Source organism: Puntigrus tetrazona, chromosome 11 (assembly GCF_018831695.1).
Source record: "Puntigrus tetrazona isolate hp1 chromosome 11, ASM1883169v1, whole genome shotgun sequence".
Taxonomy (NCBI): domain Eukaryota; kingdom Metazoa; phylum Chordata; class Actinopteri; order Cypriniformes; family Cyprinidae; genus Puntigrus; species Puntigrus tetrazona.
Genome location: NC_056709.1, coordinates 20,841,386 through 20,859,267, shown reverse-complemented (window position 1 = coordinate 20,859,267; position 17,882 = coordinate 20,841,386). Strand labels below are relative to the sequence as shown.

Below are 17,882 nucleotides of genomic sequence, written 5' to 3'. Positions count from 1 at the left end.
AAGAGGTCGGTACTATTTTAAGTAATACGTTTATTCAGCAAGGACGCGTTAAATTGATAAATTGTCAATAAAGACATTATCTTTTTAAGATTTTGATTTATAAAAATGCGGGTTTTTTGGACTTTTCTATTCTATGACCTAAGAATGCTTCATTTTTTTAAAACTAGTTTCCACGGTTTGAGATGCACAAGCGTTTTCGACACAAGATGTTTCTTAAGCAGCAAATCACCATATTAGAGTGATTTCTGGACGGTCATGTGACACTGAAGACTGATGTAATGGCTACTGAACATTCAGCTTTGCCATCACAGAAATAGATTACCATTTAAAATCATATTGAAATGGAAAACAGTTATTTTAACTCTAATTATATTTTATATTACTGGTTTACTGCATTGCTGGTCAAATAAATGCAGTTTTGGTGAGCATAAGGCTTTTTTTTAACATTAAAAACTCTAAACTTTTGAATATTATTGTAAATACATAACGCAAAATAATATAGGTAAAACATATAGGCTTGGATTCATAGACAGAGCATAGCCCAAGCCAGGATTAGGCCATAGTTCAATTCGGACATTTAAGTATTTTTTTTAATAAACATGCCTTAGAAAAAGGCATTATTGGCTTTATTATTATTGCATCTTAAGACGAAACAAAGGCACTTAAATTTCAGTCAGTGCAAGTTTCTTTCAGTTGAAACTGCTCAGATTTACATATAGTCTAGGACTAGGTTTAAGCATTGTCTGTAAAACAAGTGTTTGAATCTTGGAGTATTTAATTTTTTTTCTTACAAATAATTACAATAAATACAAATAAATGTAACATCTTTATGAAACTTTATTAGATTCCTCAACACCCATTTCACACAAAATACATACACAATCCAAAAGGTGTATTGAATAATTTGCTCATACACAATCAGTCGATAGCACAGAATACTAAATACAAAAGTTTAGTTTTTTTTAGATCTATTTTCCAACAACTCACAATCACTCAGTTACACTTATGTGTAACATCGGTAAAATAAGCAGTTCTATTTACAAGCTTTATTTACATACAAAAACTCAAATAGAACATTAAACAAAGGGTACCTGTCTTTTTAGATAAGCCATGAATTTTATTTACTCTTTTCCAAGATTTTACATTTTAATTCTTCAAATGCAGTTTCACAGGTAACACATGAAGCCATATACTTCAGTTATCGCTTAATATGTTCATTTACAAATTCTCTCAATAGCAGTAGACCTAATGATATGTATGAGGCTGCGGACTTCCAATGGGAGCTAAAAATGTACCATTTCAAGACTCTGGACAATTTTGCATAAATGACGTTCCTGATTATCAGGGAATAATGACAGTTTTAACAAAACAAAACATAAAATTGTAAAATGAAAAAACTTTCACTCTTCTTAAAATACTGTACTTAAAATAGAGTATGAAAAAGTCACACCCTAACAAAACCTAGTTTTCTCTTTTCTATTGTTAAAATTTTCAGATGAAACTAGGAACACATATATATATATTTGTCCTGTACATGATTTTTTATTTTTAAATCCACAAATATACTGAAAACAAACAAAAAATGGTTTCTTAATGCCTCTCACATTATGACTTACTATACAAAACAAGCAAACAGCATTTGAGTGCTCACAAAACAATGCATCCATGCAATTTAATTTTTTTTTTCACTTTGACCCTTGCAATGCACATGAATGTATTTAAACCATCAACAATTCATGACCATTGGAACTGAAGATTTACATTTTTTTTCATGCTTTTCTTGAGCATGCAAAGAACTTGAGAAAAAATTTCTGACATAAACTGCAACTTTAACAGTCTTTATATCAATATAGCGTACACACTAAACTATCCAACGTAACAGTGGAACAGTTTTGAGTTTTCCCCTCAAAATAATAATAATAATAATAATAAAAAAAACCCATCACAATCATCCTTAAAATTGTACTTTTGTTCTAGGTTTTTAGTTTTTGTCCATAATGTTATATTTGTGACTGTTTGTAAGCAGGTTGGCTGTGTATCATTGATTCGTGTTCTGCTAATAAGTAGTAAGAAAACTTTAAACAATGCCCTCTATGAAGCTTGTGTCCAGATGTACAATGAGCATTCTCAAGAAAGACATCTCTTTGCGGGTGTTCTCAAATATGATACGGGGGTCGTCCGATTGGCACCGAAGGCAATTAGGAGCCATTACCATAGCAAGGTTATTCACGTCCATTTTAGTGACTGCAACGTTTGCAGGCTGAGCAAAAACCTGAGGAAGACATGGGAAATAAATTAGAGCAGTGCAATAAGTCAAAAGACATTTTTGTGTATGTTTGTTGAGTGTTGAGTGAATACCTGTAGGAAGTGGATGAAGTAGCACAGCACCAGTCGGTTGAGCTCAGGCAGCGACTGCACCACACTGATGGCTGCCACAGGATCATCATAGTTACTGACACACTGCTTGTAGAAAGTCATGGGAATCAGAGGCTCCTCCAGCTCACGGTACCACAGCTTCATTAGAGAGGCTGCGGAAAAACAAATGTTTACATATTTTTGGTATGATAATGAAATGCCATTATGCATTTTTCTTGTAAATGCATGAGAATAGTTACTCACCAGGAACATTGGGGTCTGACAGATTTTCAGGAATCCTCCACTGGTCCACCTGAAGCTTCAGTGCATTAACTTCATCGATGTCACCAGGAACCCTGCGGGAAGAGATTGAACATTACACTCAAGGACCACAAGAGGGAGACAACGCACCATATTTATATATGGCCAAGCGATAGTTTGGAAACAATGTATGCCCCATAGTCAAGACTAGAAGGGGTACAAATGGTGCTACTGTGCATGCACAAATCAACAGCGAAATTTTTGTCACACTGTACAATAATAATTACAATTAATGCAATATTGCAATACTAAAACATAATCTAATAGGTAAAAAATCAGATTTCTTTGTTAGTTTTGGGTGTGACCTGTATACCTTCTAGCAACAACCATGTCCCATGTTTTACAGAATTTGGAGAGAATATTCCTAATAAGACATTTTTTCCTAATAACATTTTTGGTCCCAATTTTAAATAAAACTTGAACCTGATTTATACGTACTACTATTACAAGAAAGATAATGGTGCACACAAAAATATTAAAAAGCTTTCAAATGTTTACAATGATAAGAAATGTTTCTTGAGCACCAATTCAGCATATTAGAATTGTTCTTTTTCAAATTATGTAATCTGATAGAACATTCGATTTTTTTGAAGGATCATGCGAGTAATGGATGCTAACAACTTGGCTTTGCAAAGGAATAAATCACATTTTAAACGTGATTAAATAGCATTTCACAATATTAATGTATTATTGTGTTTATCACATAAATTCAGCATTCGTGAGTATAAATCGTCTGTAAAAAACATAAGAAAAATCCTACAAATATTTGACCGGTGGAATTAAATGAGTTCAGCAAGTATGTTAATATTTGAACCTTTGAGCTGCGTATGTCAGTAAGCTCCAGTTTAGTGTTTTGTCAGGTCACACTGCTGCTTGTTAACAGGCTACAAAAAGCATCTTGACTGGAAAAGCTACGTTACAAAACACCTGTTCAAAGGTCACATTATGAAAAATATAGTTAAAATTAGTAGCTTTGCAACTTTAATTTATGTACCTGTCAACACACTCATATGGTAAAACACAGTTTGCTGGACTAATTAGCAGGAATTTGAGCAGGTCTTACCTGAAAATGCCCTCGGTCTGCGCTCCACCCAGAGCTAGCACGTACTGCGACAGCTGCACTTGCACCCAAGGCAACTTCCTGTCTGGGAAAAGTTCACTCTGCCGCTCCATCACTTCCTCTAGAGAGCTGCCAAAAAGCGAAGGGGTCATGATGGCTCTCCGACTGTGGTCTACCTCCTCCAAACTGGGCTTACGGAGACCCTTTATAGAAAACACAGAAAATACTACTTATTTTTCTCTTTCTTAACCACCTGATTCTCCTTCGGGGTATTTTGACTAAAACTCACCTTTTTCCCTCCAGTGACCGCCACTTTCTGGAGCTTCCGGTAGCAGTACTTTGCATATGTGCTGATGGGAAGAGCTGGAGACAAAAAGACATGAGTGATTACTACTATTCTTAGATACAGGGCCTGCGCAGTCTAATGGCTGACAGATTTACATCTAATGCATCAAAACCTGTTTTACAAGATAAAGGCTTTGAGAACTGAGTCACATTTCTTTGTCTGGAACATGGCTAAATTGTTCAAGTGTAGTTGACACAGAATCAATGATCATGGGATAACAACAGCACGTGGGGAGTGAGGCACTTCGAAATGAGTCACTGTTTTAACAATGAATGAAAAATTAAGATTTAGTTCCTTCAAAAGTGTGGAGGATGAAACCCAGCCAGCACATTCTGTTAGTAGTGACTCATCAGATCAACTAAAGGAGATGAAATAAACAAGAGGGTTTTCTACTACGCCGTGTTTCATCAATGTGCTGTTTTGTACTTCTGTTATGTAAAAGGTAAGGAGGACATTAGGACTATAAAAGTAGACGTCGCAAAACATTTCCCACTAGTTGGAAATAATTAATATTCTCAGAAATCACTTGATGTCAGATTGTAAAACAAACTCCAGGCTTGTAGAATCACTGGGATTTATTGTACATCCAGCAATGCAGAATTTATAGCACCCTATGCTTAGCATTTTAGACAAACCGCAAGGATTCCTCTGGTTTCAAGAGGGCTTCATAACTCCAAAGTAAAACCCATAGGGGGCATTTCTAAAACAGGCTTTGCGGATCTTAACTAAAGGAGCCAGATGGTAAAAATCGGTGCGGCAATAAAAAGCATCTTCTCTGGAATGTGCCTCAAACTCGACACCTCTTCAGATTTATGGCAAACAGGTGACACACATGCATGTTGACACAACCTCTTGTTAATTTCCGCACACCAGACTGCAATTACATCTAATGAGAGATACTGCGTCATGACGTTGCCCTTGATCTCTTTTTTTCCCTGGATTCCTGAACCTAAACAGTTCATTTACAGGGTAAACATACAGATTCCGATGCATTCATACATGCAGACTGATTCTGATATTTTGCATGGCTGAATAAATGCTGGTGGTCTGACTTTGAAACAACAGCTTGCACTCATTTGAAATGAAAGGCAACAATAAAGTGAAGGAAAGCCAGAGGAAACAACAATCCTTTCCGAGGCCACAAATGAGACCACACAGATCTTTGTGGTGACTCCCTGTGTCAGGGAGATGTGTAAATTCCTGTTTTACAATTGCTCCGTCATCAGGGCTTCCAACTTAACATCCCAATAAACTCCTCAGCTGAGCCGGCCCTGCACATTTAGTCCAGACCCAACCTCAAGAATCCCCAGAGTTACTCACACCCAGCTGCAGCAGTATCTGTGAAGTCGACCCACTCATCTGGACATCGGCCCATCAGATCAAACTAAGTGACTCAAAAACATTGCAAGCCAGGGCAGGCATATGAGCCATATCCTGTAAGTGGCCAGTGGCTGGTGCTGGACTAATGGGCTTGTGACTAGAGACGGCTCATGAGTAGGTCTGCGGCAGCGGCTGTGAGTCAGTATTATGGCATGCCTGCAAGCAGTGTGACCCAGTGTAAGGGATCCTCACTGCGGTCAATGCCATGGTTATGTGTAGGAAGAAATCTGATGAGATCATGAGGACCACTCACTGTGGTAACAGTCATAAGGTCAAAGAATCATCATATGGGGGCACTGTCATGTACTAATAAGCACACGTGATGCATTCTGCCCAAAAGGGCTAATTACCATAGTTTTATTGACATGGCAAATAATCGATGCAGCTACACATGACAATGAAAAGCTCTCAATATAAACCTCTCAACAGAGGCCTGCATATCAACATCTGATTCTCCTTCATAGTGGTGTAGTAAGTCTGTGGTTGATCGGTTACATTAAATGTCAACAAACTGAATAAAGTGCCTTTAAAGGTCATGTTACTCCATTTTTTTCCCATAGTCTAGGATAAAGAATCGCCTATATACTAAAAATACTTCTACCTTCTGTTTCATCTTCTGAGTTCTGTTTTCTTTTCTTTCTTGACTTTGAGTTCTTCTTTTTAATATCCTGCTGGTCCAATATGTACTGGGTTACTGCAATAAAAGCACCAAAAGCAAAACAATCCATTAAATAATCCATATATATATATATACACACACACAAACATACATACATACATACATACATACATACAGACATATATTTTTGTAAAATTACACATTTAAATATATTCTTTTTATAGTCTTTATATATATTATTATTAGTATTATTACATGAAAACTACAAAAGCAATACAAAAAGAGCCTTTACAGTTCAAAATGTTGTTTGAACAAAGAGACTATTAGACCACAGAAATCCATTTTGTAATCAAGTTGGTGTGTTTGTAATGGATCTGTCTGAGGCTGGCCCCTCAGGTCTTTCACACAGGATGTGTTCTTTGCATTTTTAGGGCGAGACATATTTTAAAAATGTCTCTAAGCCTTCAGCTTCATTCAGTTATTTCAGAGGTTAAGAATGTGTTCTGTCTAAACACCTTTTTGTTGATTTGGAAAAAACACCCTATAAACGTAGTGTACATATTTTTAAATAATGAATTGACAAACTCACATTTCTTGTCATTCGTTGGCTCCATGTGCCGCTGAATGTAGCCTTCCAGGTAGCAGCAGAACTTGGGTGAAGGAGCGAAGAAGGCAAGGCACACAGCCATGAGCTCCCAGCCTGCTGCCAGGCTGCGTGGGCTAGTGTTGCCTGTGGTCTGCCTCACGAGTTGGACATAGAGCTCATCCCTCAGGCCCTGCATGCCCCAGCACTTGGTGACAATGAGTAGAGCTGCATGGCGCCGGTCCAGCCGCGAGGGACGGTCACCCATGTACGCCTGGACGAGCTTAAACATCTCGCAGGCTTCTTTGCGTACAGTGCGATCATTGGTCATCAGCATAGGCTTCTTGATGGAGCCACGGTTCCAGGACAGCATGTTGGCGATGGAAACTCTGCGGCGGAACAGGCCCTGTGTGTGCATGTTCAGGTGCTTGCTGGCCCAGTCAGCCATGTTGGCATCTGGGGGTTGGGGTTGACGGAGGGTAGCGTAGGAAAGCTGGTAAGCCCCACCACCACCTGCCTGCAAATTTGAGTCGCTGGCTATGTGGCGATGAGGGCCGAGCGAGCCTGTTCGGTTATCTACCATACCTTTCTTTCTATTTTCCAGCTGAACCGTTGGCTCCAGAGTTCCTGCCTACAAGAGAGGATAAACAGGGTAAAAACAAAAGCATTCATAAAACAGCTATTTCGTTTTTGTCCTCCTCTGCATTAGCTGTAAGGTCAGCACTTAAAACTTTTAAATACAATAAAAAAAATACAATAAACTTTATTAAATACTATAGATAAAGAATTCCAATCCACTATAGATGAAGTATGACCAGTCACTGGCATAAAAAGTCCTTCTACAGTAAGTCGTTTCCATGTCTCTAAAAAATAGTGCAAATCCAGCAACGGCCTCATTTTGATCCCTAGAGGAATTTTGTCCTGTAAGGAGGTCTCTTATGCAGTCGTTTCCTCTTTCGCAGTATCAAAAGTTGCACAACACATGTGCCAAATTCACTTTTTTACTCTTAAACTTATGTATATAAATGAAATAATTCATAGGTTATTCAAACAAAGGTTTGTTGAGATAATGTTTATCAAAAACACTGCATTCAGTAGTATTTAAATGCTATTTTTGTAATGTTGAATTAGTTTGTTTATTTTTACAGTTTTAATTATAAGCATTTTTGTGACATTTATTATATATATATATATTTTAAATACACATTATTTTTTTTCAGCTTTAGTGATTTAAGTACTTCAACAACTTGGTTTTTCATCTACTATTTATATTTCATTTTATTTTGGCTCATTTAAATTTACAAAAATATGATGTTGTATATTACTTTTTTCCACAATTTTCTTCCTTTTTTTTTTTTTTTTTTTTTGCATCTGCCAATAATTTTTGGAATTAGCACACTAAAATGCCAGTGTGGTGAAATAGCTTATGCACCAGGGAATGAGGTGACCTATGATGTCATCAGCTTATGGAACAATCCCCAGCAGGTACCAAACCCCTATCGACTGCACCACAGACACACAATTGGTCTGTACAGTGACCACGCCTGTCCAGGACCCAACTGTCCCGTCTGTGTCAGCAATGCTACCATATGGGCCACAGTAGCCATCCTTCCTGCTCAATAGGCGTCGTGTTTTGCAGCTCCGCTACATTCTGGCATTTCACCCATTACCATGGCAGACCACTGCTGGATTTGTATCAGAGGACAGTGGGAGGGGAAGAGGTGGGCCTGACAGGAGTAGATATCCTCGCCTCTTATTAAATAGGTAAAGAAAACATTTGCTACGATCAGCACCTGTAAGTCTCAAAGCCATAAAATAGTCCCTTTCATGTTTCCAGAGCTGATTTGGATCGAAACTCAAGTAGTTAATTCTTGAAGGCATTTGAGAAAGTACGGTCTTCTGGGCGCCTGGCTGTTGAACAATGCAGATAGAATTCATCACCGAGGGAGGACAGATTACAGCTTTGCTACGGGTCACAGCAGCAGTAACCGTTCCTTTGAGTGATCATTGCTCTTAACCAGAATCATGTGCAGCCCGGGGAATTGCCTCTAACAATGCTGAAGACCCAAGAGGAAGACGTTGTTGCTTCATTGTGATTTATGATTTAGACTGAAATAATATGACTGATTTTTTACATCACTTATGTTATAATCGGTAGAGTAAGGTGTGCTCAATAATCTGTTTCTAATAAAGACCATGGGGGGAAAAAAATCAGACAGGCATGAAAAACGTCAACCAAACCAAGCTCTCTCCCAACAGTCCCACATGGAGATTAAACAAATACAATGTCTGGTTTTTAATGATGCTGAAACTCAAGATCTGTGGAAAATAGACTGTGCCAAAAGTTCATACACATATTTTATACAAGACTTCAAATCTCTATAAAATAAAAGGTAAAGGTTACTCCCCTGGAGGACTTATAAATGCTAAACTCATTATAAGAAAGTAATAGTTTACCAGAAGATCACCTGTAACATCTTAGATTTTGTGCGTTAACATTAATGTATTCAAATTATAAACAAACTATTGGGCATTGTAGATATGTTTTTGTCCATACACCGTTTGTAAGGCTCATTGTTGTTTACTTATAGACAAGCAGTTCTTATAAATATCTTTATTATCGGTTCAAACCGAAATTAAACTAATTACTGTTGACTTATGATACCCAACTAATGTTAATGAACCTAACTGTAAAGGGTTAACAAGCTATTTCTACCAAAGAAATATTCAATTGAACTTGTATGTAGTACCTGTGAAGGGGGTCCAGCAGTCTCAGGTGTGGACAAAGTCACACTTTTCTCAAGCGTGTCGACCTTTTCATAAGTCCTCTTCTGTCGTCCCGGAATCTCCAGAGATGTGAACGCCATACTGGGATGGTTACTTGTCCTGCTTAGTGACCTGCTGCAAGACGCAATGTCCTCCCTGGAGGAGCAGCGTCCCACACTGTGTGTACGATGGGAGGAAGAGCTTTCCGACATCTCAGAGTCCAGACTAGCTTTGGTCTCCCGCATTGTGTTCGAGCGACTAACCACCTCCCTCATCTCTTCCATCAGACGCTCGTTCAGGGCTGTGAGTTCCCCAGTGCTGCCCACAGATCCGGGTCGGCCCTGGGCTCCTGCACCCATCCTCCTCCTACTTTTCCTCCGCAGACTTGGAGATGGGCCGGTTGAGTAACCTGAGTCTTGATAGCTAACAGCGGGAGGTGGTGGTGTTGAATAATCCTGAGATCCTTGGCTGCCCTGCCGACTGTGGTGCACTTCCATGGCTCTGAGAACACTTGCCTCTAGAATCCTCCATGACTGCTTCTTCTCCAGACTGGCGGGTTCCTTCTGAAGCCCCCTTGTTGGGAGAAGCAGAGATTCGGATGCGGAGGTTGGAGAGGGGCTCGGAGAGGGTACCGGTGAGGTGGAAAGAAGCCCTTGCTTGGGGTCTACATTCACCATGTGCTTGATACACTCTAAGCCTGCTGGACTATAGTCAGATGGGTTCCTCTTGTGCTTGGAGCTGCTGTGAGATTGACTTGGATGCTGGAGAAGCTTCATCTTCTGGAGACTGTGTCTAGATGGGCCATTATGTATGTGAGCACCTTCAACCTCCATATCTATTGGAGGCTCATCATAAATGGGGCAATCAGATAATGGATCATCGTAGAGGCGTGCGGTTGCTCCATACTGAGGAGATAATGGCCTAGGTGAGCTAGAATGTGGCTGTAGAGATGCTGTTGAGTCCTCAGTGGTCACCAGGCAGAAGCTGCCATTGCTCGCCTTTCTCAAATGGTGGGCCTGCCTGGAGTCTGCTGCTATTTTTCCTCCTGGTGTTGTTTTGTAAGCCTGTGGTGACAGCATGTAGCCTGAAACAGATTTGACGCTGCCAGGATTGAGTGTGCAGGCACTATGGTCAGGGGCTTTGCTCTGTGGGAGATGAAGGGAAGCAGCTCCGCTGGTTCCTCTTGTCTGGCTTCTTCCAATGCTGCTGACCTTTACCAACATGGCGGCTTTCGATCCAGGAGATGGCTGCCACCTTTGAGACGTGTCTCTTTGCTCTTCCCTGTTGTAAGAAGTAAAATAAATACATTTAGCAAATATACAAATGGCCAAAAATACAGAGAGAAAATGAGCCAACTCAAATCTACAGAAGCAGTAACAAAAACTCTTAATTTATAAAGCCAAAACCAATCAACTTCATGACGCCTGTAACAAGCCCAAAGCTGCAATTTTTGCCCATGCCTTAATCATCCAGACAAGCTGAGCTAAATTCTCAGCAATTTAGGGAAATTAAGGGTCTGTTAAGAGTCTAAACACCCATAATGCCATTGTCAGGAAAACAAAACCACGATTGTTCAGCTGAAATAGATTTTAAAGCACTACAATGTTTGAGTTTAAAACAGTTTTGTTGCTAAAATGAATGCAGTTCCTTTAATTGTTCTTGTTCGAGAGTTTGCCTACAACATGTTATTGTCACTATGCCGATCTGCTTCTGTTTGTAAACCCAGCTATGTCCACAGCCTTAGCAGTCCTACATAGCATTTCACACTTAACCTAAAAGCACTATTCCCTGTCCAACATAACTTTCTAACTGCTCCACAATTTTTACTTATTCAAATTCTAAATAAAACAATAAGCATTTTAATAGTAATTTGTCTGCCAAATGTTTATCAAATATATAGTGAACAATGAACAAAAATCACTTGCATATAGATGGTATCTAATTATAAAATCACATTCCTAACAATAAAAAATATAAGAGAAATTAAGAGAATAAATACTTCATTTACCGTTATTGTGTAAGATGTACTTTTGTCCTATATTGAAAGAAGTGAATGAGAGAAGTGCTTCCACAGGGCTTTTATGTACACAACTAGACACCACAATAAGAAAAACCCCCAAGAAATCCTCTGATTAAAAAAAAAAACCAAAACACTTAAGCGTCCTCTTCTGGGGATTTCTGATGAGTCACTTCTCAAACAAACACTTCCTCTTACACCTCTACATTATATAAAGAGACAAAACAGATCTATCCCATCAAACTCAGAAAGACAGGATAAGTGGTATGAAATAAGAGTTGTGTCAGACTGTAAGTTAACACTTTTACATCCACTGCAGTGACTGTGATAATCAGCTGTTGTATTTCTAAAACAAAGAAGATATATTTCTGTGATGCAAGCACTTCCCTACTCTTCCAACCACCTTCCAACCACCGCATTTTCTGTCTTTAGAATTGTTCCCTTTTCTCTCAAATCATTTCTCTCACATTTGAAGATAAATACCACTATCTGAGATACCAGACAGGTACAGCACATATGAAGACTGGAAGCCAGCCATCTGGTAGAGCCCCAAGGCCATTGTAAAGACTGTCTGGCATGACAACATGACAATCAACAATGTTCAAAGTCTGTCACACTGACAGAGAGACTTGACACTTGAATCACAGAGTGTGAGTGTTTAGACTGTGTTGGTTTTCTCAAGGTGGTGATGGGACGCTGCTGTAGAAGTGTTACCCTCCAAAGAGAATACTGTAAACAAGTAGTTGCTCTTTGCTGTAAAATTCGGCCTTCTGCGTCTGGCATGACATCCTCACAAGGTCACAGAGTGATTTTTGTTTGCTTTGAAAGTGGAATATGCAACAAAGAAAAAACTCTGTAATGTACTGTAGATTTGGGTCTACAGGATGTGACACTGAACATCCAGAAGAGATGTTTATGTAAGGCCCACAGATTCAATGTGTTGTTGTTTTACAAGTTCTGCCGATGTGAGCACGCAGGCAGCTCAATTTCCTGCCACAGGGAATGACTGTTACAGAGTTCAAAGGACAAACTACACAGCACAACGAGAGAAAATACCAATAGATATATAAATGTAGTGCCAATTTTACTGCGGCACTTGTGAAATGTTCCTCAGAAATACACACAATAACTTAACGTACACTATTGTTTCAAAGTTTAAGGTGGGAAAGAGTGTGTCTCCTATGCTCACCAAGGCTGCATCTTTGGTGAAACCTACAGTATAAAAATATTAATATTGTGAGATTTTATTACAATTTAAGATTGAAGAAGAAAATAGAACTATTTTCTATATTAATAAGTGTAATTTATCACTGATGGTAAAGCCGAAATTTCAGCATCGTTACTCCAGTCTTGATCCTTTAATCTAATATGCTGATTTTTGCTTAAAGAAATTCAATTAATGTTTATTTACATAGCACACTTCATGATACAAGTTGTTTCAAAGCAGCTTTTCAAGCATTAGAAATATTTACTTTTATCATGTGTTGTGTAGTTTGTGCTACAATCGTTTTATAGAATTTCTTGATGAAGAGAAAGTTGAAAGAAATGAGGGGAAACTGATTCACACAACACTACTTTTCTCAAATTTTCATTTAATTAGTTAAAAAATTTTACCATTAGAACACAGCCTGAAAAAGTACTGTGTGACCATTAATGTGCCAAAGGAAAAAAAAGGCAAAAAGAGAGGAAGAGAGAAACTGAGAGAGTGAGATTAGTCATGGGAGGCTGCTTTGGTTGATATTAGACAACGTTGGCATTCCTTCCACTGATCACTCAAAGGCTTCGGGATTGTTTAAATAGTGGTACAATGCATGGTTGTTGAGCACCATGGCAATGGTTTTCTTACCATAACATTCCATAATAAGATCCTTGTGGGTAGGTAGTGTGGCTACTACCAAAAAGGCTGAATGAAAGACAATCTAAAATATCAATGAATCACAAAAGAAATGCCTTTTCAAAAGTTTAAATAATTCTGCATCTGTCTTTTGCAAAATTATTTAGATCTTACTGATTATTCATTTGTTAAACCTATGCATCTTACGACAATTTACAGATGGCACAGTTCAAGCACACATTTTATTACAGTCATGGAAAAAAGGAGGCCAGCATAACTAAAAAGTGAGTTAAAATCCTGTAGAGCCGCTTTGGATAATTGAATTTGGCAAGGAGGAAAATAAGGTTAACTAGTTAGGGAGGATCAATTTGTCCCAGGCCTTCTGCTGTCTAATAGTCCTAGCAGAGGCAAGAGATTAGGAGTTTTGCAGGGTAAAATGTGTCTAACCTCATTATATTTGTGAAGGCATTGGACTTTCCATCAGTATCGGAAAACATATCAAGACAATGTGTCCAAAAATTCTTTCCCAACTAAAGAGGAAAAAACTGACATAATGGGCTATTTTCATCGTATGGACAGGAAGAGGAAATGTGGCCTATAGCAAAAATCTGAAGCGTGACTCAGAGTTGACAATCATCTTCTAAACAGATGTGAAAAGCTAAGCAACATAATTATACACTCATATATATATATCATTCAAAAGTTGTTGTTGTTTTTTTTTTTTGTTCAGAACATTAAGCAAAAATACAGTCAAAACAGTACTATTCTGAAACAGTAACATTTTAAATATTTTTGTAACATCAGAAACATTAGATTTATTTGTAACAGACTTTTTGGTACTTTATTGTCACTATTGATCAATTTGCTAATCCATGCTTTTGAACTGTACCGTATTAGATGTACTGCATATGTATTCAAATTTTTTTATATATTTCACATGTATAATTTCAACAAAATAATTAATTTGACTTAAACTTTGCTCAGTGAAGCAAACCTGGTGTGTACTAAGGTCTAGAGGACTCAGCTGTTTGTGGACAGCTGAACACCTCTCATTACTGTGCCAGTGAGTCTAGCTTCTTCACATACCGCACACGTGACCAGCCCATCCTCTCCTTCCACACCCTGCTCTTAAAAGACGTGAGAACAACTTAAGCAGATAATTCAAATTATTAAGTGCAATAAAGCCAGACCACTAACAGGGTGGGAATCGCTAGGAATCCTAAGACATCATCACAATTTTGCAATACTTTCCAATATGTAGATGTTACTTTGTGGAATGTTATGGTTTATTGCATAAGACTTTCTGAAGCGTGTATATTGTGTGTTTCACACCGAGTTAATGCTCTACACTCAGCTCTCTATAACCCCTGGACAAGAAAGTCAAAGGGGCCGGCTCAGCATATGGACAATGAGATGGCTCTGGAATCTCAGCACTAATCTACATCTGTTGATATGAAATCAGATAGCATGAGAATTCACAGCTCTGGTTACAGCTGTGAAAACCGCCTCTTCTCTCACGAACAGTGAACATACTATACACAGCATAAGGCCCACAAAACCATGGCCAAAACATGTAAAAATATGTTTAGATTAACTTTTAATATGGTTGAGAAGCGAGTTAAGAGTCCCCGTTTTGGTCAACTAGATGAATACAAGAATAATAAAAGTAAAGAAATTTAGCAAATCAGGGTTGTTCTGGTTTAGAGAAACGCTAGCCCTGCACCAGGCTTTCTGCATCTCCCTGTGTTTAAAGTGAAGCCAGAGGATCAAGGCAGCAGTCTGTTCTCAATGTATTTTAAGCAACACCAAAGGCACGACTAAAATAAAACAAAAGACGGTTGAAATTGCTCCACTTTCATATACGATCTGTGTTAGGCCACTAATCTAGTTTTCAGAATAAATGACTGATGTAACACACAAAACATGTGTGACATGGAGTGCAAATAATTTAACTGAGCCTGACTGAGCAGCTTTGGTATCTTTACGGAATCTCAATGTTTATGACCATTTAAAGGTAAAAGCATGAGAAAGGCCACATGATTTCTGAAATCCGAGATGCCCCTGTAGCGATACTCCCTTAGGATATTAATGGTGACCTTTCCACTCCAGACATGAGTGATAGCCTATGAAAAGACTATATAATTCATTTTAAATGTCTTTTGCAATCTCAGCTATTTATTAACTTTCTGACATTCCCTAAATCAAATAAACTCTGTGAGCATGACACAAGTGTAAGTATGAGCACATGACTGGCATGAAAAGTGTTCTCTTTTACAGCTTTCACTTTTGGCAACTAACCAAGCCATTACACAGCGGTTTTCGGTTTCTTCTGAGAAATCCCCATAAATACCATTATCATAAGGACAGATGTTATCTATGTTATGGCATGTAACATTGTTGCAGATATCGTTGAGTCCACACCTGAATCATTTCATTTTGAAAAGCATGAAATCACAAGACATCTGTCTTTAACTCTAAATATTAATACTATTCAGATCTGAATAAACTCCTTAAAAGCAAAGTCTGTTAAATCATTTGTTCACAAAGAGAAGGTTGTATTAGGCTGGGTGTTAATTTAATGTCTCAGATCCCACTCCACTTCATGCCATGAGAAACTCTAACAGCTGGTCTTCAGGGATTTGTGTGCTTAACTAAAACCCTTGTCATCCTATAACAGTCACTCGGCCTGGGGTCTGCCTGCCGGACAAAAGAATTTCATGACCCCTTCACAACTTCCCCAGGTCAACCCTGGGTTACGTTACACCATTGCGTCACACAGCAAAGGAAGCACAGAGGTGTCCTCTAATCTCCAATCTTCTCGCCATGGTAACCTACTAAACGACCGAATGCTAGATAACACAAGACACCGTCGAACAAACCCTTGTGATCTCTAGTGCAGATGTGGAAAAAGTAAGCTTCCTGTTTCTCCACACTTAATAACTTTCACAGAAACACCCCCATCACAGCCAGCCAGCCATCCATCCATATGATAAGTGTGTGCCAGTGTGTAACGTTTTGTTTACAGGGGTTGGTTAGCGTGTTTACAGAGTTCTCTCTGACTAGAGTCAAGCTCTGCTTGTCCGTACTATGACTGTGTCTTGGAGGGACATTGTGATGACTACCAGATTTAGTACTTTGTTCATCAATCAAGGGAAGCTGCTTGTACCACACATACCATATGATAACACAGATGGTGCTGTTTTGGTCATTGTCAGACTGATATTTTATGACCACTCCCTAGCTTTTATTTTTAGATGGACAAACAACGGAAATCGTTATTGGAGACTCCTTCCCCTTGAGGCAAGAAACAGAAACAAAGAACGTGTCACAACAGATCAATTATAATTGTACAGCAATTCAGAAATATTACCTTGCTTTATTCTGCTGTAAGCTAACACAGAACATAAGTACATAGGTAGGAGCAAAATAGCTTCTTCATGGGTGGAATTTTTATATATATATATATATATATATATATATATATATATATATATATATATATATATATATATATATATAACACACATACGCACACACTTTTTAAAAGATAATTTATTCCTGGTGCTTACTATTTTTGTGGAAAGTGTGGCATATTCTTCAGGATTATTTGATTATTGTTAAACAGGATTCATTTAAAATACTTTTTGTAACATTATACAGACGTGGACAAAATTGTTGGTACCCTTTGGTCAATGAAAGAAAAACTCACAATGGTCACAGAAATAACTTTAATCTGACAAAAGTAATAATAAATAAAATTCTATAAATGTTAACCAATGAAAGTCAGACATTGTTTTTCAACCATGCTTCAACAGAATTATTAAAAAAATAAACTCATGAAACAGACCTGGACAAAAATGATGGTACCCCTAACTTAATATTTTGTTGCGCAACCTTTGAGGCAATCACTGCAATCAAACGCTTCCTGTAACTGTCAATGAGACTTCTGCACCTCTCAGCAGGTATTTTGGCCCACTCCTCATGAGCAAACTGCTCCAGTTGTGTCCGGTTTGAAGGGTGCCTTTTCCAGACTGCATGTTTCAGCTCCTTCCAAAGATGCTCAATAGGATTGAGGTCAGGGCTCATAGAAGGCCACTTTACAATAGTCCAATTTTTTTCCTCTTAGCCATTCTTGGGTGTTTTTAGCGGTGTGTTTTGGGTCATTGTCCTGTTGCAAGACCCATGACCTGCGACTGAGACCAAGCTTTCTGACACTGGCTAGTACATTTCTCTCTAGAATTCCTTGATAGTCTTGAGATTTCATTGTACCCTGCACAGATTCAAGACACCCTGTGCCAGACGCAGCAAAGCAGCCCCAGAACATAACAGAGCCTCCTCCATGTTTCACAGTAGGGACAGTGTTCTTTTCTTGATATGCTTCATTTTTTCGTCTGTGAACATACAGCTGATGTGCCTTGGCAAAAACTTCGATTTTTGTCTCATCTGTCCACAGGACATTCTCCCAGAAGCTTTGTGGCTTGTCAACATGTAGTTTGGCATATTCCAGTCTTGCTTTTTATGATTCGTTTTCAACAATGGTGTCCTCCTTGGTCGTCTCCCATGTAGTCCACTTTGGCTCAAACAACGACGGATGGTGCGAT

General features: G+C 38.5%; 1 protein-coding gene across 1 annotated transcript in view; it reads right to left on the bottom strand.

Moving 5' to 3' along the window:
* Positions 1-819: 819 nt before the first annotated feature.
* Positions 820-17,882, bottom strand: part of arhgap46a (Rho GTPase activating protein 46a) — a 28,535-nt gene continuing 11,472 nt past the window's right edge. The window contains exons 3-10 of the mRNA XM_043252034.1: positions 9,415-10,711; positions 6,671-7,295; positions 6,064-6,156; positions 4,026-4,099; positions 3,740-3,939; positions 2,620-2,711; positions 2,359-2,528; positions 820-2,272 (exon numbers count right to left, since the gene is read on the bottom strand). Of these exons, the coding sequence (XP_043107969.1) occupies positions 2,078-2,272; positions 2,359-2,528; positions 2,620-2,711; positions 3,740-3,939; positions 4,026-4,099; positions 6,064-6,156; positions 6,671-7,295; positions 9,415-10,711 (2,746 nt within the window). The 3' untranslated portion in view covers positions 820-2,077. The remainder of the gene's footprint in view (positions 2,273-2,358; positions 2,529-2,619; positions 2,712-3,739; positions 3,940-4,025; positions 4,100-6,063; positions 6,157-6,670; positions 7,296-9,414; positions 10,712-17,882) is intronic.